Source organism: Ammospiza caudacuta, chromosome 7, assembly GCF_027887145.1.
Source record: "Ammospiza caudacuta isolate bAmmCau1 chromosome 7, bAmmCau1.pri, whole genome shotgun sequence".
In the NCBI taxonomy this organism is placed as follows: Eukaryota; Metazoa; Chordata; class Aves; order Passeriformes; family Passerellidae; genus Ammospiza; species Ammospiza caudacuta.
Genome location: NC_080599.1, coordinates 42,912,503 through 42,934,885, shown reverse-complemented (window position 1 = coordinate 42,934,885; position 22,383 = coordinate 42,912,503). Strand labels below are relative to the sequence as shown.

General features: G+C 39.4%; 1 protein-coding gene across 1 annotated transcript in view; it reads left to right on the top strand.

Annotated features, from left to right (window-relative positions):
• TUT4 (terminal uridylyl transferase 4) overlaps positions 1-22,383 on the top strand; it is a 45,215-nt gene that overhangs the window by 1,688 nt on the left and 21,144 nt on the right. The window contains exons 2-12 of the mRNA XM_058808248.1: positions 7,097-7,770; positions 9,435-9,598; positions 13,561-13,677; positions 15,691-15,868; positions 18,020-18,108; positions 18,972-19,023; positions 19,579-19,648; positions 20,578-20,704; positions 21,142-21,261; positions 21,639-21,860; positions 22,014-22,188. Coding sequence (XP_058664231.1) covers positions 7,209-7,770; positions 9,435-9,598; positions 13,561-13,677; positions 15,691-15,868; positions 18,020-18,108; positions 18,972-19,023; positions 19,579-19,648; positions 20,578-20,704; positions 21,142-21,261; positions 21,639-21,860; positions 22,014-22,188 — 1,876 coding nt within the window. The 5' untranslated portion in view covers positions 7,097-7,208. The remainder of the gene's footprint in view (positions 1-7,096; positions 7,771-9,434; positions 9,599-13,560; positions 13,678-15,690; positions 15,869-18,019; positions 18,109-18,971; positions 19,024-19,578; positions 19,649-20,577; positions 20,705-21,141; positions 21,262-21,638; positions 21,861-22,013; positions 22,189-22,383) is intronic.

Here is a 22,383-nt window from a genome sequence, read left to right as displayed (position 1 = left end):
TTCTCATGCTTTTGGCACATTAACACTATTTTGATATTGCTTGATAAATCATTTAACTTAGAAATACAAAAGACCTAAATTTTGTAACAGTGTCCATGAATTTATTTTTTACTCTTTTTTTTTTTTTTTTCACAGAAATGCATGCATACATGCATGTATACTCATACTGTATCCTTGGTTTGTAATTTTGATTCTAAGGTTTCACCAGTCTTTGGAAAAAACCCAATTTATCAGATGTTCTTAGATTTTATTTTCATTTCTGTTGATGCATGAAATACTGCTGCCAGCAAGAAGTAACTTTCAGATTTTAGTTTTCAGTGTCAGCAAAGCTTGACACAGGAGTCTGGAATCAGTTTTGTGTTACAAACGATTGTGACTCAGTCCGCTGAGCGTGGCTGTGTTCTTGACAGCTTTCCTGGAGTTGTGATTTTCAGCGTGTTTCTTCCAGTAGGGAAAGTGCTGGATGCTGGTGAAGAGGCACAAGGGTATGGTAGAAGATCTGTTTGCTTTCCCCGTGGTTTGTGAACTGGTTTGCAGCTGGTATGAAGCAGTTCAAAGACCATCCCTTCCTCAAGGATTCCAGTTTGAGTGATGGGCTGGTTCACTGTTGTTTAAATACAAGATCCAGATAAACTTCTGTGCCACAATACATACTGCTGTATTGTCATTTAGCATAGCACTGAGCATAAGTGGAAGGTTAAGATCAAGGTGAAAAAATTAGTTTCAGTGTGTGGCTGCCATTTAAGCCAGTTTTATGATCATCTGAGGCCTCTGGAAGTCTCTGAAAGGCTCTAAACCAGTGCAGTGCTGTGTTGTGCTCCCCCAGCCTCCTCGTGGGTCCTTGGGCTGATGTGTGTGTTTGGGTTTGAAGTTCGAGCTCCCTCGTATCAGTTCCTGCTCTGCTCCCACATGAATGGTGCGGCACTTGGGGAGACTTGGGGCGGGTGCTGCCCCTCTTCAGGGTTCGCTGCACTTGGGTCTGAGGTGTAAAGAACTGCTGCAGTAAAACAGAGCATCAGAACCAAAATGTGCAAAAGCATGAGGAGCCTCTATGGAATAGAGAGGTGGGGGAGACTGTTAGTGTGGCTGAGAGAGGACAGCTGTGCCGAGCTTGGCACGGGAGGCAGCAGCAGTAGTAGGGTCAGAAAGAGGTACCCAGTTCTTGGTGTTGGGTGACGTTAGTTTTTCTCACCTTCCCAGTGAGTCATACAGTGCTGTAGAAAAAACAGTGAGTCAATGCAGAGTAGTCTGTAACAAGCATATCCCTTATGGATCTCCCATCCAGCATATTTTGCTCACTCCAAAATTTAATTGTAAGATATTTGCACATACCTGTGTTACTAAGTTTTGTATCAGCCAAAGCCTTTCTTGTTACTTCATTTATTCGGCAGTATTTCTCTAAATCAGATATCATCTTGTTACAGTGTTATGTATTTTCTACATATGTATATATACATAGTTATATATCTAATGATTACTCCTTAGATGTTTTCAATCTTCCACATAATAAATACAGCATCAGAGCTTCCTGTCTTCACTGAGCCCAGAGTGCCAGTTTTGTTGCACCCTTGATTGGTGCATTAAAGTTTATGTACGCTGTGCTGACTTCCTTCTGGGTAGATTTTGGCAGTATTATCCTTACCAGGATAAATTCTATAGCCTGTAGTAAGAGGGAGTTCTGGAACACTATGTAGCACTTATGTTTGTTACTAAGAATATCGATGGGTTTAGTGCTGGTGGAGTCTGAAGCGCTTTAGTGGCCAGTAATCTCTGATAGTTTTAGTTTTAAGTACTTTGGAAAAACATCAAGCATGAATAGTAGGTTGTACTGAGTTATGTCTATTTCATCATGAATCAAACATAAATGTGTGATAATTTTTTTAAAACTATTGACAAAGAACATGGGAGAGGTTTGTAGGAGTTCTCAGACAGAAAAATGGGCCTAAGACCCAGAAAAGACCCCCCCCACCCCAGCACATTAGGGCTGTCCGTAGACATCACCTGTGCTGCACTCTGAGCAGAGTGCAGAAGACAACCTTTCCTATTGTTCCTGACTGTGGCTATAACCTTTGTTTGCAGAATTTCCTTTTATTTTTGTTGAGGAAGTTCAGCTGGGCTATATTGGTAGTGAGGCGAGGGGGGCTCTGAGGGTAATCACCCCACTTAGTGTTGGAAGGCTGGCTGGGAGATTTGAGCTTAAGGACAATCATAATGGGAGAGATAAAAGCAGGTCTTGGATAAAATACAAGTCTCCATATCTCAAAGGAGGGAATGCTTTATAGAAACAGGGTGATAACACTTATGTTTGTAGTACTTTTTGTGTTTATATTTTATCTAGTACTCCCCAGGGAAACAAAACTTAAAAGCCTGTCATCTTTCCCTTTAGTTGCCTTTCTACACTGTAGTACCTACTTTTGGGCATTTCAGCCAGTTGGGACCACATTTTAGAACATATTTGAAGTAATGGCAAAGGGTCATTGAGTTTTGGTCTGTTTTCTGGAATAATTATGCCTCAGCAGAGGAGAGGTCTCTGCTGAGGGGGAAGCAGGAGGAAGTTCCATTTCCTTGTAGGGAGTAGCTACAAATCAGACAGGGCTCCAGCATGTCTGCTCTGCTTGCCCAAGGGGCTGTGATAGAGAGTGTGACAGAGGAGCACAAAGTGAACGTCTAGGAAACCAGGTGGAGTCAGTTCTGCTGTTAATGAAATTATTAAAAAAAGCTTTGCAAAAGAACAACTCAGAAGGCAAGAGCTCACTGTTTAACTTGGCCTTCATCTTTGAAGAGGCCCTGTTATGTCAGATTCTGACTCTAAATGTATGTGTTTGAGGGAGTTGAATACAGTGGAACAACTTGAGAGGAAGAAGTGGTAGAAGAGGTAGAAATATCTTCTTGAAAGTTTTTTGGTGGTTTTCTTTTCCCCCCTGTTTGGAAGTAAGCCGTAGTCTGATTCTTTGCAATTCAAATGCAGAGTTTTCTAATGCTTGTCTGTAAAGTGGAGGAAACAAAAGAAACTGGCAAAAATGAAAGTGAAACATTCTTATGTCTTCATTTTGTGAGCTGAAAATGAATTCTAGCCAAAGCTGATTTAAACGTTTTTAAATTGGTTGCTGTAGGTAGGTATAGATTTTTATACTTTTCTGAAGTTTAAGGTCAGATGGTATCTTATTTGACCTCAAGCTGTTGTATTTCAGCCAGATAATTTTCCTAAAAAGAGCCAAGAGCTAGATTTCGGAGGAGTAATTGGCACTGTACACTCAGAAAGCAGGGTAAACTGAGTCCCATGTAACACTGGGATATTGAATTATTGAAATATGCTAAACTGGTTTCAACAGGTTAATCATACCCCATTTTGCAGACACTGGTTTTGTTGCCAGCCTTACTGGGAGAAAATTCTGCTTTGATTCCAGGTCTTGCAATTTGGTATGAGCCTGAGCTTGTAAGAGGTGCCATCCAGGTTTCTACAAAGATGCCACCTCAGCACTGATTCACTTCACTCCAGTGCTTTGTTTCCAACCAACTTATTTTTTTTAGAGGCACTCCTTTCCCCATTTCCCTCTCTCCCTCTGTCATGTTGATGGCCAATATCTGACAGAGGATGATCTTTTTGTGTCTGTCCTGGGTTCAGGAGAGGTTTCTTTTTGTTTTTCATACTGAGTTTTATTAGTTGGTTTGTTTTGCAGTTTGTTGTGAGATGGTAATTTGGTTGCTATTGAATATGTTGCAGGAGTTAAAATTATTTTTTGTTAGCTAAATTATTTCCATATTAAAGAGCAAAAGCAAAGAAAAAGAGACTCCAAAGTTCAACAACATTATTATTGCACTTGCATTTCAGATTCTGCATTCATTGTGGAACTGCTGACTTTTATTTCATACAGAGTATTGTCTTATGAAATGTCATGACCTCTCTTTATTCGTATTTCTTAGGAATAAAGACTATATATGCTTTTTAACATTATCTACTTACATTTGATTACATTCTTGATATGCAACACTATCACAGTACTCAAATCATTAGCTCGGTTCTAGTTTTTACTAGCAGTTTCTTTAGTTACTTTTTCTCATTTGATTAAAGATTATATATTCTCTTTGAATATTTAATTGAATGGATGAGATAAAATAATTTGAATAATTTTTGCAGATTTTTTTAAAACCTACTTTCAAAATTTGACAACGTGACACATAACCCCAAAACGCAGCCCCACTTCTCCTCCAATGCCGGAGTTTCACGGTAGCTTTAATCTGGAAGTGGTGCCAACAGGAGTTGTCCCCACCCTGCGAGTTGTTTGTTATTGCCAGGCGTGCTCCTCCTGCCTGGTGCCAGCTTTATGTTCGGCTGGATTGGTTTTCTGGTTTGGTGGCCGGCAGGGAGGGAAGAAGCAGCCCCGGGATGGGCAGGAGCAGCCCCGGGGAAGGAAGGAGCAGCCCCGAGGAAGGAAGGAGCAGCCCCGGGATGGGCAGGAGCAGCCCCGAGGAAGGAAGGAGCGGCCCCGGGATGGGCAGGAGCAGCCCCGAGGAAGGAAGGAGCAGCCCCGGGATGGGCACGAGCAGCCCCGAGGAAGGAAGGAGCAGCCCCGGGATGGGCACGAGCAGCCCCAGGGAAGGAAGGAGCAGCCCAGGGAAGGAAGGAGCAGCCCCGGGATGGGAAGGAGCAGCCCCGGGATGGGAAGGAGCAGCCCTGGGATAGGAAGGAGCAGCCCCGGGATGGGAAGGAGCAGCCCCGGGATGGGAAGGAGCAGCCCCGGGATGGGAAGGAGCAGGCCCGGGATGAGCAGGAGCAGCCCCAGGGAGGGAAGGAGCAGCACCAGGGAAGGAAGGAGCAGCCCCGGGATGAGCAGGAGCAGCACCAGGGAAGGAAGGAGCAGCCCCGGGATGAGCAGGAGCAGCCCCAGGGAGGGAAGGAGCAGCCCCGGGGAAGGAAGGAACAGCCCCAGGGAAGGAAGGAGCAGCCCCAGGGAGGGAAGGAGCAGCCCCGGGATGGGAAGGAGCAGCCCCGGGATGGGAAGGAAGGAGCAGCCGCGGGATGGGAGCAGCCCGGCGGTGGCCGTGAGGGAAGGGCGGTGCGGCTCCGGCTGGAGCCGGGGCTGCCCCGCGCTGCTTCCCCCGAGCCTGGGGCTGCCCTCGCTGTGCCCCCGGCCGCAGCTCAACGGGGAATTGCTGGGTCTTTGTTGGTTTGGGGAGTTTTTCTCCCCTCCTAAGGTTGAACAAGTAAAGCATGATTAGTTTAGAATTTGAAAGAATCATGTTGCCATTTCTCTTCTGGTTACATGAAATTAAAAACCAAACCCACCGTAGAGGTTAAAGGCCGGGAGGTGTACAGAGCTGTAGCAGCGCCCCAGTCTCTAGAGCAGAGCTTTGTACCGGTGTCAGGGACTGGAGAAACTTGAATTTAACTAACCTGGGGGGACCTGGGCTCTCCTTACCACCCTGAGGCTTCAGCAGTGCTGGTACAGCTGGGCAGGAGTTCCTGCTGCTTTTTGGTTAGAATTGCTATGGGAAAGACTGGCTACAATCCAAAGGCAAATATTATTTGATCTTTGTGACTTTTGATCTTGAAGTAAGAACCAGGTGCAATCAGTATTTAATAGAAAATAGATGCAATATTAACTGAATTGTGAGATAAAATACTTATCCATTGGAAAGAATTTACGAATGGAGATTTTTTTCTTCTTCAGTTTTTATATTTTACTAAAGAACTTGATGCTAATGGCATCTTCAGGAAAATTCTTGTGGCCTTTGTTTCTTTGATTTTTCACCTTTGAAAGATATGTATTTTCAATTATATCAATAGAGACTTAAGATAACTGTTTTTAGTACATGCTTTGTGTCCTGAAGTATTTTCTGATTTGTGTCTCATTAAAATGAGATAGTAACTGTATTATATAGCCTGAAAAAAAAAATACTGTACTTCATACTGATAATATTCAGAAAGGTTTTTTTGGTTGTTGGTTTTTGTTTTCTTAAGCCGACATTTTAATCTGATCCTTTTTTCTGGTTCTTGTTTTTAAAGTACAAAAGTATGCTGTGTACTTTTAATAGCTGTAATTCATAGACTTTTCTATTATTTTTTTTCTTCACTAAATGGTAAGGGATGGGTTCTTTAAAACCCAGAAATTTCCATGGGTCATGCATTTACCTAGCAAATATGCAGCTGGACAGGAAAGAGAATTTCTGCATGCCATATTTTGTTATAGTTTTAAAAAAATAGTTTTCTTCTTTGTCTGATGCTTCATTCTCGGAGTTTTCAATTGCTGTCTAAATGTTATTACAAAGAAAAAAATCCATTTTCTTGTTGCAGATCTTGCCTTCATTTTCTCTATTAGTAAAACTAATTCCTTACAAACAGACCCACTTGTGCTGTACCTCCTCCCACTGGAAGCACAACCTTTGAGTTGTCTCCAACATAAATCTCAGATGATCATATACCACCTAGAGGCCTGAGGTTTAGATGAGGAAAGTTAATCTGTAGCTAAACAAAATATTTACTATTTGTGTTTTTGGTTTTTTTTAATCTTACTTAATTGCTGGCAGTTAATTTATATGAAAATAGGAGGTGCAGGTGATTGGTCAGGTTTGTTATTAATACTTTGAGCTATATCTCTAAATGCTTTTTAAAATCAGTTAATAAAATGGAGCTTGCTAGCTGGAAACTGAATTAGTTTCCTCTAGTGGCTAATTTGAGCTGTGCGTTTATTGAGTGGTACTTTTTAGATGTGTTAATTTTTTTCTTTTTTTCCCCAGTGTAGTTGCAGACATCTTGGTTCTTGTTTTTGTTCAGAAAGCCAGAAATAGGAAGGACAGAAAAAAGCAAGCTGTTGGCAGGTTTATCATTGAGTGTTTTTTAGCATGTTCTGCCATTTTTTTGTCTCTTCGTAGCCCTTGTCTTTTAAATACAAATCAAAATAATCAAAGTTTTCATGAGTTTTATTTTAATACTGAAATGTATTGTGAAAATATACTTATGCCTGTGGGAGGAATATGCTTCCTATAATAATTTATATTAACACCTTCCTTTAGAGAAGTTTATTTAATGTCCTGTCTGCATAGAGATTTATCTTTTTCCTTAGTTTTTAAAAATGTCTTCTCATTATTTCTTCAGTAGACAATCAGCTACGATCCTTGCCTGCACAGAGGATTTAAAATCAACGGCAAATTGCTGAAGAATTGCACTTCAAGCGGTCTCGAGACAGGAGAAGCAGGTCTTCACTATAATGGAAGAGGCCAAGAGCTCAAAGAATGGAAATCATGACCCAAGGAAGTCTGTCCGTCTTGTCTGTGAGGAAGGCAAAACAGTCAAAGTTACAATTAATCAAAATTATAAATATAATAGAAATGACAAATCTGTGAAGGATGTCGGGAGAAGTTCTCCAAGTGGGAATAGCAGCAGAAAAAGTAAACAAAATGATGTTTGTTCTGAAAAACAAGGAGAAAATAAATCATGCAAAGTAAATAGTTGTATTCCTGGAACTAAAGATTTGGGATCAAGTGTTCAGGATCGAAGTCATGGAAAAGGAAAAAAATTTTCTAATTTATCATCAGCAATGGAAAACGTGAAACAGACAAAATCCCAACCAGTGGGAGAAAACGCTCCAGGCTCCCATGTTTCAGGGAATGGGGTCAGTATGGAAAGCTTAACAGCTACTCAGAAAGGGAAACTGGTGCTGGAAAATCCAGTGGGAGTTCATACTTTGAAGACTAGTGTTGATCAGGCTGGTGATCCTGGTAAGACTGCTGCAGATCAAAGAAAAATGGAGCATAAGCCTGATGACTTCAGTGAGTATTAGTTAACACTGCCTTATTCCATTTTCTTCTGGTGCAATGCTGACAGTCTGAAATGGGCTTTGAAATGTTTCTGTTGGTGTTATTTTTTTCACATGTACGAAGTTGCTGGTTGCATTTAGAAAGAACATGATGTTCATACGAGCATATTGCTTAGGGAACAAGAGATTATGATAATAGCTGTCCTTTTTTCTTATGCCTAAGACCTAAACATCTTTGTAAGCTACTTAATGTGCGTGGGTTTTAGGCAATTTTGTGAATATAGTGTCTTAGGAAGGGGGAACCCTTTGTAATATCATTGCCACTTAGGGAAATGCCAGTTATTACTTCTTTTCAGAAAGATCAGGGGGAAAATGGGCAAGGAAAGTTCCTATTATATGTAGAGGGGAAATATTTACTTCTTTTCTGTGACTGTTGTGCTCTTTTTGTTACTAAAAATGTTTTGAGTAGGCTTTGGCAGGTGGCTTTTTGATTTAGGGAGCTCTGGAATACCTGTCATCCATCAGTGGTTACCCTTGTGAGTGTGCACTTCTTACAGATGTTTTTCAATGTCAAAATTAAATATATTGATCTAGCTTTGTCTCACCAGGCTAATTCCATAGCTCAGAATTTGTCACACTTCTTTAGAATGCTTTTTTTCTTTAATGAAAATACTGTTTTAAGATGCCAGCCAGTGTAGACCTTCTGTTTGAAGTATTTCCCACAGCTGCAGCAGTTGCTTGTATGGAAATACAAGGAAAATAACAAAGTGTGTGGTTTTTTAGCTGTCTTAATAGTGTTTAACAGGAAAAACAAATTCAAGTGGCAGCATCCTGTGATCAGTCAGCTCTTTGTAGACCCCCATTATGTACTGTGGGGACCATCTGTCACTGAGAAACCAGGACTTGAAAACTTACTCAGCTTTGATTCCTTGCTAGTCTGGGGGCACCGATCTCATTTGAAAGGGAAGAAAAAGGAGAAGAAAAGACAAAGCACAAATAACCCTCAGTTTTGCTTATGTAAAAGCGACTGGAATAATTTGCTGTGGATGTTTGCAGAGATGAGTGGCCTGTGACCAATGCATAGGCATGTGGAGGAACTGGCCCCGTGGCACTGGGCTGAGTTTTTGGGAGCAGCAGCGTTGCAGAGCTCAGTGGGAGAGAGGTGTCACGGGGCGTTCAGGGGTGACTCCAGCAGCTTCCAGGCTCAGGGCTGGCATTGCCTGCTGCCTGCCTCTGTGGGGTCATTTGGGTGAACCTAAATCTCGGATTTACCTCCCTACAAAATGCGTTGTGTACAGTAATTTTATGCCTAATATTTATTGTTTCTTTTACAGTAGGGCATGGGGATCTTGTTTACTCCGTTCTGGACGGCAAAACCCTTTCTTGCTTTGAGCAATTGAAGAGACTGTGAATTTGACTGAAACACAGAATTAATCTACCTTTTTATTTTGTGTTTTTGACAGCACTCTTAGTAGCAGATTAGTCTCTGAAGTCCTTTTAAAATACTGCTTAACTTACTGGAACAGTTTTAATGTTTAAGGTGATCTTGGGCAGTGTTTGGATAAAAAACTGGAATGTAACTCTAATTTGTGTCTGGTTCTTAGCTGCTCTGTACTCTAATTTTCACTTTTCCTCTCCTTGAATGACTCTTAAGAAAGTAACTGTTTCTTGCTTTAGGTAAAATAAAGAATTCTGAATCAACAAAAGAACATGCATTGGAAGCGGATTATTTAGAAAACACTGGTGTTATTGATGAATCTAATCTGACAGTTGAACAGCAACTAGGATTGAAACAAGCTGAAGAACGTCTGGAAAGAGATTATATCTCCCGACTTGAAAAAGTAGGTTGGGTTATTTATCAGATAAAAAAGAAAATGTGTGTCCTCTTTCATTATCATCACCATATTTCTGGTTGGGTGGTGTTTCTACTACAGCCTGCTGCCTCTTGTTTCTTTCTTCTTAATAATGAGTCACTTTCTGATCTAAACTAGTGTCTCCACTATTTGGCTAGTTGTTCATCCTGGCAGATTATATGGATTAGAAACTTTGTGTTCCTTTCGTGGCACATGTAGCCTTTGCAGAACAATTTTAATTTTCTAGATCTGAACGTTTACAATTCCAGTATTTAAATAAGATTTTATCTTATAAGGTTTAAGTCTGGTTGTCTGGAAACTGAGAATGCAGGACTAAAAAGAACCTTGAGCTTTCTTTAGTGTCTCTCACCAGTCTCAGTTGCTATATTGGAGATGACTGCTTAAAAATGTTCACCTAAATTGTTCTTAATATTATCTCTAGTGACACAAATGTTGAAGCCAGTGTAGGTAACCCAGAAGATTTTGTTAATATCTTATGGAAGCATTTTAATCCCTCATATGTTGTCCTAGGAAAATAACCAAAAGTTTATTTCTTCTTTTTCATAACACTGTGCACATAGGAAAATCATTCCCATTCCTGCAGTCAAACCTTCTTTAGGCTCTCTTTGTTCATTGGTCCTGAGGGTTTTTAGTTCCTGGTTCATTCTTGTTGCTTTTCTCTTGACACCCATTGTGTAAGTGGTGTTCAAAATTGGACATGCAATTCCAGCTGAAGTCTTACATACAAAGAGGAAAGCTGACTTCATCTCTCTGAAATATGGCATTTTCATTTAGGATCTCTGCTTTTTCAGCAGCAGTAGAATATTGGCTTAAAGTTGGACCAGCAATGATTCCCATGGCCTTTCCTTAAGAATTGGTCCATCAGGTGTTCCCAGCCCTTTATGTTTTGCAGTTGATAATACCTAAGGAATGATACTTTGCTGTGATATTATTTAGTTGGGGGTTATTTATTCAATTTCTTTAACTTTTTTGATATCTGAATTTTTGTCATTTTACATTTTTTGTATCCTCTTCCAAGTCAGTATCTTTTACATTTATAGTCAGCACACTTTCTGTTTCATTTCCTACCTCTTCAACAAAAGTGTGGATATTTCTGCCCCCACAGGGACCCCTGCTGAAGAATACTTGGCACATGCTTCTAGGTAGGAGTGCTCTGAGGACAGTTCTCTCAGTTCTCTCAGCAGTTTTGCTCCCACCTTACTGTTCTTTATTTAGGTAGTGTTTATGGTCTCCTTCTGAGACTGATACTATGACAAGTGACAAAGACTGTAAAATTCAAATACAATGTCTGCTGCTGCTGCTTCTTGAAGAGCTGTGACTGATCTTTAAAAAAGCAACCCTAAGATTGGGTTAGTGCAATTGTTTGCAGCAGATCAGGTTGTCACCTCTGACCTGTTTTTTCCCTATGTGCTTATTAAAAATTGATTACAGTATTTTTCTGAATGCTAATTCTGACTGGTGTCTAATTCCTTGGTTCATCTTATTTAGCCCTTTAAAGATATTCTTAAGTTTCTCTTTCCTGATGATCTGGAACCTTCCCATTCTCTGTGAGTTCTTTAAAATACAGTTGGCTCTTATAGATTAGCTCCTTGAGTATCCAAGGACAAATTTCATGAGACCTGGCTTATTAGGATGCATCTATCTTACACAAGTAGTGGTCTGTAACTTTTCTGTCTTGTTATTTTGAGTTTTTGCCATTTTCATTGGATTAAAGCATAATTAGATGACTTGAAAAGTCTTCACAATAAAGGCAAAATATAAGTTATTACATGATTCAGCCTTCCTGGCAACATCTATTAGCATAATACTGCAGACCAATATTGTAAAGAAACACAAAACTTTTCAGAAATACTTTTACTGCTGATACTCACTTTATTATAAAAGAATGGTAAAATATTTTTTATCTATTTCAATCATCAGACATCAAATACTTGAATCTTCCCATGTCACCAGGTGTAACTGTCTGTAGGTTGTTTTCCAAATGGATGTTTAATTTCATTTTACTAGGTACCTGTCTTAGAGAAAATAGGGTTAAAAAAATTGGTAATTAAAGCAATATTTTAAATTTCAATTTACTCTGTAGCTGGGGAGTATCAGACTGGTTTTTTTCCAAAAGCAAAAGGTCAAACTCAGTAAGTGGTAAATGGAAAAACTTGCCCAAATTTAACAGTGGTTTAGGTCTTCATGTGGTAAGTCAAATTTGTTTAACTGATCTGTGATCCACCTCAGTGTCTTAAAATGGTGTTCATTCATTGTTGTGTCACTGTTTAAACATCTGGTGTTTTAAGTATACTTTTTGGGTTTAGTAAATATAGATGTGTTAGAATTAGGACGAAAATGTGAAAGTAGTTTTTTTTCTCACCCAGCTATTGGAAAAGTCTAACAGATCTGGAGAAAATCTAAATTGTTTTTTTTTAACCCTTTTGTTTCTGTAGTGAGCTTTTTAAAAGGTTTCCCATCTCTGTAGCTGTGATCTGTTAGAGCAAGAAGATAAAATTGCAGGATGAGACAGATAAAGTGAAGTATTTGGGAACCGCCCCTTCTCTTGCAGAGCCCTCTCTGCCTTTGAGTCCAGCAGGTCTTAATGGTTTCCTGGCTGAATAAACTCCATGGTATCCCCTCATGGACCCTGGGAAAACAGCTTCCCTTCTTCCCCACCATCTCTGGGTGTTTGGCTGCTTCTTGCACACTTGGGGATCTCCCAGGGGCCACTCTCCATTTGTGTACTCCATCTCTGCCAGGCTCTGTGTCCAAAAAGGTGTTTCTTCTGCAAGTGTCCCCAACTCTGAGCACTCCAGAGCATCCATCCCAACTGTGAGCATTGTAGAGCATCCATCCCAGCTCTAAGCATTGCAGAGCATCCATCCCAACTCTGAGCACTCCAGAGCATCCACCCCAACTCTGAGCATTGCAGAGCATCCACCCCAACTCTGAGCATTGCAGAGCATCCATCCCAGCTCTAAGCATTGCAGAGCATCCACCCCAACTCTGAGCATTGCAGAGCATCCACCCCAACTCTGAGCATTGCAGAACATCCATCCCAGCTCTGAGCATTCCAGAGCATCCATCCCAGCTCTGAGCATTGCAGAGCATCCACCCCAACTCTGAGCATTGCAGAGCATCCATCCCAACTCTGAGCATTGCAGAGCATCCATCCCAACTCTGAGCACTCCAGAGCATCCACCCCAACTCTGAGCACTCCAGAGCATCCATCCCAACTCTCAGCACTCCAGAGCATCCATCCCAGCTCTGAGCATTGCAGAGCATCCATCCCAACTCTGAGCATTGCAGAGCATCCATCCCAGCTCTGAGCACTCCAGAGCATCCATCACAACTCTGAGCATTGCAGAGCATCCATCACAACTCTGAGCACTCCAGAGCATCCATCAGAGTTGGAATAGCATCAGGCCTTGCTGGAGGAGCCCACCTTGGCTGAGCACAGTGATTGGGAAGTGGCTGTGTTCCCCAGGCTGCCTGGCCACACCCTTTCTAACTGGGCAGAGCCAGCAGCGTGTGACACAACAGCACAGCAGGACGCAGCTGAGCTGCTGCCATTTCCTCATCAGGGAAAGGCAGGGAGAGGCTGAGGTTTAGCCAGTAATTAAAAGCTTCACCTGACAGGGGAATAGCTTACTGGTCTTTAGGTCAGCCTTAAGAAGCATAAACTCCTCAGTCGTAATCTTACCTCACTGAATTTACTGAGAAATGTAATTCTCAAGTCATCCCACTTCCTTCCCTCACTCTCCCCTCTTGTCATACAGGTAAAAATCCATTTCTGTTTGTTTTTTGAAGATTGCTTAATGTTTGCAAAGCACCTTTACATTAAAAGTGTTACATAATAGTTTATTATTATTATTATTCAAAGAATTGAGTTTTTCAGGCACTACTGTTAGAAATACTGGTTTTAATCTATGGCAATTTTTCCTCAGCGCTCCCCAGAATACACCAACTGTCAGTATCTATGCAAGCTCTGCTTAGTCCACATTGAAAATATCCAGGGAGCCCACAAGCATATTAAGGAAAAACGTCATAAGAAAAATATAATGGTAAGTTAACAAAATCATGACTACTTTTTTCTTTCTTATACTCTTCTGTTTTTTTAATTTTGTTTTTGAAATCAAAATTTTTTGTTGTGTGGTTTGTTTTCTTTGATCATGTTCATTTAGGTGAAAGTTTGTATGCTGAGCAGAGATCTACAAATTTCTGTTTTCTGTTTAAGAGGAAGGGCTTGATGATTTGTCCAGGCAGAGAGGAAAGGACAGTTTTGGTCATTGCTTCTGAATTAGTGGCTCTGAGCAGTGAGCAGTTCGTCATGCTTTTAGTAAGAGAATGAAAGGTAACTTAGTTGAGAAATATGTATTACACAAAATATATATTCAGTTTTTCTGTTCTCTGAAAATAATGCCATTGGTAGTAGGGATTGGAGGTGGGGCTGGGAATGTTGGTTTTATGGTTTTTTATACTTTGGCTGACTTGTGAAGTTTAGAAGAGTTACAGGAGGGAAGGATTCAGTTAATTCATAATCACCCTGGGTTTATTAATGTACTTAATATGAAAAATAGTTCTAAGGCTTACAAAGAGAAAACCAGTTTCCTTGTCAGATACCATGGTGCTATGGTTTGCTCTAAAGAGCTGTTACATGCAAGAAATCCAATAAAAGGTGCACAGATTTTCTTGCCAGCCCATTTTTGTAAATGCTGATGAAGAGCTACAGATTACCCAGGATGTTGGATTTTGTCATTTAGATGGTTAAAATTACTCTTTCTATAACCATTCTCCAAAATTCAGTCAAATTACTTTCACATGTTTCCATGGATTTCTTGCCATACTTCTGTTTTTCATTAATGCTCTAATTCTAAAACGTGTGCAAGTCATCACCTGGAAGACTCCAAATGCCATAAATCCATTAAATCTCAGAAAGTAACATTTTTACATTATGGTCAGTGATTATTTGTAAAGCTTCTCTCACTGTCTCATAAATTGCATCATGCTTTAAAAAAAAAGCCAGTCCTATGATTGATCTATAAATGCTTCCTTGCCATGCTTTCCATCTGGGCATGAAGATGAGAATTGAGCAATGAGATTTCTTTAGCACTGAATGGAATTCTGGAGGACAGTGAGCAGTTTCACTTTTTAACACTTACCCCAGATAGCTTTCTGTGCAGCATCATGGTGATACCTTTGTAACTGTCTTAAATGTTACTGCATAAAATGCTCCTGTTTCTATCTCTGTGAGATACATGGCAATCAAATAAACTCAGCAGCAACTGTGGTTTCCCAACTCAAGAAAAATCCTAATGTGATGACATAAAAAAACCCTATACTACTTTAAAATGCTCATATTCTTTCTTACACTTATTTTGTTCAGATGAGAACAGAAGAGTTGAGAGATGCAGCCTAGAACTAAAACATATTCATACTGTACTGTGTTTTCTTAGAGCATATTTATTTTATAGTTATTATTTATTTCAGTCATATCTTTCATGCAGTTAATGAATTCATGGAACAAGAGGTTGTTGTGCTTAGTCCCAAATGACTTGATGCATCTGACGTGTTCTTGCTGTTGGATGGGTGCACTAAATCCAGTACTTTCTGGAACCAGCTGTTTAAGCAGTAATGGGACTCAACTTATAAAATTTCCTTGGAGCTAGGAATACTTTTTCTGCCTTTGATAACTTTCCTTCAAGTAGAATCCACTCTGAAAAAATCCATGTGACTTTTCCAGCTCAGTTACTTTTATGATGTACAATTACAGCTTTTTATTTTCTTGGTTGAATTCTACTTCAGAACTGTCAGACAATGTGGTTCAGGAATGGAATACAGAAGATTCCCTCTCCAGCTGCCAGCTGTGAAATGACATTTTCTGTTTTAAACACTGAGCATCTGCTCTCATTCCTGGGACCACACTATTGTATTGCCAGTTAGGCCAGGCAGAGTTCCTGCCTTTGGAAGTGTTGGTCAGGACACAAACAGCAACCAGCACGTTCCAATATAGCAGGAAGAGATAGCCTTTCCTCTAAAATTGCAGTTTTTAACGACATCATCCCTCCATTGTTCAGGAGAAGCAGGAGGAGAACGAGCTGCGGGCGCTGCCGCCGCCCTCGCCTGCACAGCTGGCTGCTCTGAGTTTCACTCTCATCCAGGCAGCAAACGAACAGGGCATCTCAGATGAGGACTTCAGAGTTCGGCAAGAGATTGTAAATGAGATGGAGAAAATTATTCAACAGCCCTTACCAGGTATTCATAGTGTGCTCCATTTGCTTTAGGTGAAAACTTTTTGTTAATTTTATATATATAATTTTGATACCTTCGTTAATGGTGAGTGAGTGCATTTGGGGTTAAATTATCTTGATAGTGTACAATATTAATATATACAGACTTTAATACATTCTGGCAGTGGATTTTTAAAGAATTAACAAATATACGAAAAGAGAAAAATATGATTGTGTTTATTTGTCCTTCTTTCAGATGTGTTTATTGATCCTTTTTAAGTGATGGGATAAGATAACAAGAACGATAATATTTGATATTTGCTTCTTTGTATTGATTTTCCCATCAGCTCCTATAGTTAATGCACTGGGAGTTTGTAATCAGATTTTTGGAGCTGCTGTGATGTTGACTTTGTGCTAACAGTGGTTTGGTGTTCAGTGCATCTGAACAGAAGAAAATACTCATCTCATTGCTGAAAAAATGTTTTAAATTTTTAATTTCATCTATGTTGGAGTCAGGTGTTGTTCTATACAGTCCATTTGTTTTAGAAATACCTTTTTTTCCCTTTCCTCTATAAAAATACAGCTGTAGGAAAGATTTTGGTATGTGCAGGATGACCAGCTTTAGTTTTAGATGCTCTATGAAGTATCTGCTTAAACATAAGGTGCTGAATAGAATAAGTGTTTGTAGGGTAGAGATTGCTAATCTGCTCTCTAGTAAGTGATTCCTAGTGCAAACTTCTGCTCTGGCACTCTAGGGAGTTTTCCACTCATAGTGGGAAGCATAAGACAAAGCTTTTTCACATAACATTTTTTACATAAATGCTCAGGAAAACTATTGTTACTTTGTCTGGCTGACTTGTTTGCACTGATGAGCTTCTGTGGAGGTGTAGGAGTAGTGGAAGGGGGAGTCTGTAATAGTAAATGACAGTTAGTTATTCTCCTTTTGAAAGCCAGCTATGTTCTAGTGAATGTGTTTTCCTAAGTTGTAGATTCAGAAAAATTTAATTCATGCACTGTGTAGAAAACATCTGATCTTCTGGCATGATTTTCTCTTAAGCTCACATTAGAACTATGCAAAAATTCTTAAAATATGATAAGCCATTGGGAGGGAATTGTAAATTATTGTTATTAACCATACAGACTTTCATTCTGAGAGGGCTGCTAAGCAATGAAAATAGGCTTGAAGCTATGTATGTGTAAGACCTATTTTCTCTTTTAAGAGCAGTTTTGTTGATATTTCTGATTGCATGAGTTTGGTCAGAACACACATAAAGGAAGAAACACAAGAAGAACCCTCTTTGCTGTGAGGGTGGCTGGACACTGCACAGGTTGCCTGGAGAGGTTGTGGTCTCTCCATCCATGCAGATTTTCAAAACCCAACTGGACACAGTCTGAGCAGCCTGCTCTAAGTGACCCTGCTTGAGCAGGCTGTTTGATTTGGGAAGCATTGAGAACACTCTCATTTTTCAGCTGATTTAAGTATGGGAGATCCTAATTTCTATTACAGGAAAGTTTTCATGAGCAAAAATTTCATTGTAAATTGGGGTATTGTTTATGGAATGGGATGGCATTTCTCATATTATTGCTGAGTAGGTTCTTTCTAGTTAGTTTAGATCTGTTCTGCATCTTTGCATGTAACTGCATTAATTAAAACAGTGAATGGACACTGTACTCTGTGCCTTGGATTATATTGAAATTATGTTTATATACATATTTTGGAGGAAACTGTGTGTTGGAACTTGCTGATGGAATCAACAGATTGGTGCTACATACAGAAGTCTGTGAGGCATCAAAGAATTTTATAATTGGCTAAGAGCTGCAGTGAAATCAAGCTGTAATTAACAAAAGCTGTTATATAAAATCCTACACTGAGATGGTGACAGTTATTGTTACTTCATATTTAAATTTATATTAAAAACAAACAGAACTATTGCAAAAAATCTTTAAAACAGCTTGGAAAGTGATGGACATTTGGTGGTTACAGTATTTGAATTACTTATTTTCCTGTGATGCTGCGTTATGGAAATGCCTGCCCTTCACAAGAGTGAGAAGGGGGTTCAATGTTCATTAATCTGGGAATGCCAGTGAGGTGCAATATCTAAAGCAAGGTATGCATCATCCACTAAAGAAAAAATCATTTACTAACTGTTAAATAATTCTGTTTCTCTCTCTCCAGACTGTTCCCTGAGGATGTATGGCTCCTGCTTAACTAGATTTGCTTTTAAGACCAGCGATGTTAACATTGATATCAAATTCCCCCCTAAGGTGTGTAGATATTATCTTGTATTAACTAAGACTGGTTTTTAAATCAAGCCCATCCACATTTATTTCTATTCCATTGCCTTCATCTTCTTTTGGGGCACATGGTGTTAGAAGAGCACAAAGTATCTAACCTTTGATTTGATGTCATCTGTGCTGTGGAGGAAGCTTTCATTGCTCTTTAGAGAACTTTAATTCTTGGGTGATTTTTTTTTGTTTTGTTTGGACAACCTTATGCTAGGCTTTTTCTACTTTTTTTTTGAGTAAGCACTGAAGCAGTATGAAAATAGTTGGCTTGGCTAAGTGTGCTTCCATGAACTCAACATTCAGACTGTAAAGTCTTGTAGGTTTTGATTTCTCCCACACTTCTAAAATTTGAGATAAAAATGACATTCTTCAGGTAATAAAATTGTTGGTTCATGTTTAGTGATATTAGCAGCACATTCTTGATAGACACTCAACTGCTGCACTTGTGTTTCAAAATGATAAGGTGTTTCAAAATGATAACCTTTCAGAACTCCTGGGAAAGTCCTGACATTAAATTCTCTTGCTGTCCATTTCTAGCAGTATTCATTGATAATGAAATTGCTGAATATATGGCAAGTGCTTTTATTTATCCTGTTAATGCAGGACTAGAACAGAAGTGTTCACTAGAGCTTTAGGCTAAAGGAAAGTTGGCTGTGAGGTTTACTGGCACCTGTTTTCATGGTGTAGACAGGCACAGTTAACTTTTCATTAACACTGACAAATATTTTCACGTTTTTGAGGAACACAGAGTTACTAGTTGTGCAACTCAAGTAGTTTGAAATACAATGTAAAATGAAATATTAGTCTCAATAATGCAGCCTGCTCTGATTTTGTCATTGTAGATGAGTCAACCAGATGTTCTGATCCAGGTGCTTGAGATCTTGAAGAACAGTGGTGAGTTTTAGTTGCATCTCATTTCTATTTAACATTCCATCTGCTGCTTAGTTCTTTTTATGCTTAAATTTTCTGTAAACTTAGAAAAATTGATGGGTTTTCAACCAAAGTATCTGGGCTGTTTTTATGAATGTGATTTTTATGAACATCAGTGCTTGTGTGAATGAGAGATGAGAAGCTGCAGCAAGAGAATTCTCCAGTTCAGGTTGCCAGAAGTTGGGGCAGTAGTGTCAGATGCCAGAGCAAAAAGTTTTAACTTTTTGTATGATGAATTCTAGGCAGTAAACTCAAAAGCTGCTTTCCACTTGCATGTGTACATGAGTGAGAGCTGTTCCAAGACTTCTAAAACTTGTAGCCTCATGGTTCTGTCAGGAGCACAGCCTGACTGTCTCATACTGGTGATGAGCATCAAAAGTAACCAGAAAATATTGGTGCTGCTTAGCTATGCAGCACATAATTTGAGTTGTTACATAAATATAATAATTTTAAAGACAGAATTGGGAAAACTGTAAGAAACTTTGAAACAAAGTGTGTTTTTTCTCCTTCATTGCTTAGCTGTCTACTCAGATGTGGAGTCGGATTTCCATGCCAAAGTTCCTGTTGTCTTTTGCAAAGATGTTAAAAGGTATTTGTGACTGAAAAAAGTTTTTAATGAGCTACTATGCTTGTTCATACTAGGTGCTTGCCTGCACTCCTGACAAGAAGTATTACTGTAACATTCAGCTAACATTTGTATTAAAAGAGAATTGCTCATACACAGAAATGTAACCTAGAAAGAAAGCTACTTTTGTTTTTGTGCTACACAGAACTCACTGGGTGTAGGAATCTGACATTACCTTTTAGTTAACTGAGGGAAAAGTGGAGTGATTTTCAGTTATTTAAAATTGTTGCCAGCAGTTTTAAGCCAAGGCTTTAAAAGCATTTTATAAGATACACATTGCCAGAAAGGACACATCATCTGACAGTTTCAGTAAATTCCTAAGACATAGCAACCTCCAAAATGAAACATGATTTCTTGACTGGCCAGAGGTATGGACTGAAGCTCTGGGGAAGTAAATGCAACAAGAGTGGGCTTGTCTTTTCCTGTATTTGTAACAGAATAGAAATAATTGTTCTGAGAAGCTAAAGGAAAGGTTTTAGAGAAGCTGTTTTGTGGGTTTACCTTAATGTAACTCTTAATGTGCAGCAGGTCTGGAGTATTAATTAATTCATTAGTTTGTTTAAGTGTTTGGAATGTAGACAGTATATTTGGTAATTGAATTGTGCAAGATAATGTAATTAAGTAATGGCAGAACTTAAGAGCAAATTCTTAATACTGTTTTGTATTCTTCACTGTAGTGATATTCTGTAAGTTCTAGATGCAGTCAGTAAGCTAATAGTAGAGAAAATGCAATTATATTCTGTAGCTTTTTGTTAAAAAATCCAGGTTCTTACATAGGGAGACCCTGATGGATGTTTTTATTTCAGGGGGTGTGCTGCCCCACCTCCCCCTGCCCCAGCACCATCTGTATCACAAAGTGATAACCCTTTATCTGTTCTGCATTGTGATTGCAGTGGTTTGACATGCAAAGTGAGTGCTAGGAATGACGTGGCTTGCCTTACAACTGACCTGCTGGCTGCACTTGGTAAACTGGAGCCTGTCCTGATCCCCTTGGTTTTGGCTTTCCGCTACTGGGCCAGAGTAAGTTATTGAAATATCCTCAATAGTTCTTCCTAAGCACTGTGTACACTGTCCTGTATAATGTACCATGAGTGTTTGTAGAAAGGACTTCATGCTTCACCCCTCCTCCATGTGTGAGATGCCACTGTACAATAGCACATTTCAGCCTTGACTGAACTTCTACAAGGCAGCATAAATATGTCCCACAATCACAAAATGTGGTGAAACTGGAGAGAATAATACATGATAAGATAGTGTTCCTTAATGCACTGTGTGAATTGCTAGTTTGTATTCTGTCTGTACGTGACATGGCATGACCACTGCAGTTTCTGAGATGCAGCATTTTGTATTTCACTCTGGTATGTTTCTCACATTTCTTTAGTATTTGTCCTTTTGTAATAGATTGTAAACTAAAATTCTGGTGTTACATCAGAAAAGTAATTATTTTTCTCTTACAGCTCTGTCACATTGACTGTCAGGCTGAAGGTGGAATTCCCTCCTATTCCTTTGCCTTAATGGTGATATTTTTTCTTCAACAAAGAAAACCACGTATTTTACCGTCCTATTTGGGCAATTGGGTAAGTGATTTGGTACTTCATTATTAAATTGTTGGCATTATTTCTGTGTTCTGCAACCTCATAAAAATGCATAATTTGATTGCCAAAGAAAATGATAAATGAAATGCATTGGTACTTCATGCTCATGCGGATGATGCTTGATGATTCTGAAGACTTTTTAAAAAGGCACTTGTAGCAGGCTGTATAGTTGTGTCATCTGTGTTTTGGAGAAAAGGCAATTATTTTCCTCTTTATTTCTCTGAATTTCTGTCTCTGACATCTGTTAATCTTGTCAGGGGCATGAATATACCACAGTAGTCAGTGTTACATTTGCTGAAAACTGTTGGTTATATGTATTATAGACAGTCTTGTTTCAGTGTCACTTTAATTGTTATTAGATTGAAGGCTTTGATTCAAAGAGGCCAGATGACCACCAGCTGAAAGGGGTGGAAGATGAAGAATTTGTAAGGTGGGAGTACAAACCACCCACAAATGGTGCAGCAAAAAACTCTGTTGGAGCAGAAAGCAAAGCTAAAGTTGAACAACAAAAAGGTGGTGGCAAGAAGGCAACGAGCTCAGAAATGGACAACCAAAGCAATGCAAAAGAGAAACATGGAATTGTAAGTCCTGACTTTATCTAATTAAAAACCATTTGCTATCTCTTATCCCTGTTTTTTTATTTTTAAACATTGATGTTGGATGGATCAGGACAAAAAAAAAAAGGGAATATTAATTTCTTATTGCAGTTGAGCATTTGTGTCCATGTTTTTCAGTCTCTCTTAGCATTCAAAACCCCTCACCAAGTTTCACTGGGGCAACTGTGGTTGGAACTTTTGAAGTTTTACACACTGGAGTTTGCTTTGGAGGAATATGTCATCAGCATACGGGTACAAGAGCTCTTAACCAGAGAGAATAAAAACTGGCCTAAGAGGCGAATAGCCATTGAAGGTAGGCTGATCCCTTCCCACTTCTGTAGTCATCCTGCTTTAGCATCTTTATTTGCTTAACTTGCAAATATGTTGCAAGGATCTGGACAATAAGTCTTTTAAATATATATTTTGTCAGCTATTTAGTCTCTTTAAACACAAGTTTTCTCTGTCTAAAGAGCAGGGAAAGTCATTGAGTTACAGAGCAATGTGTGGC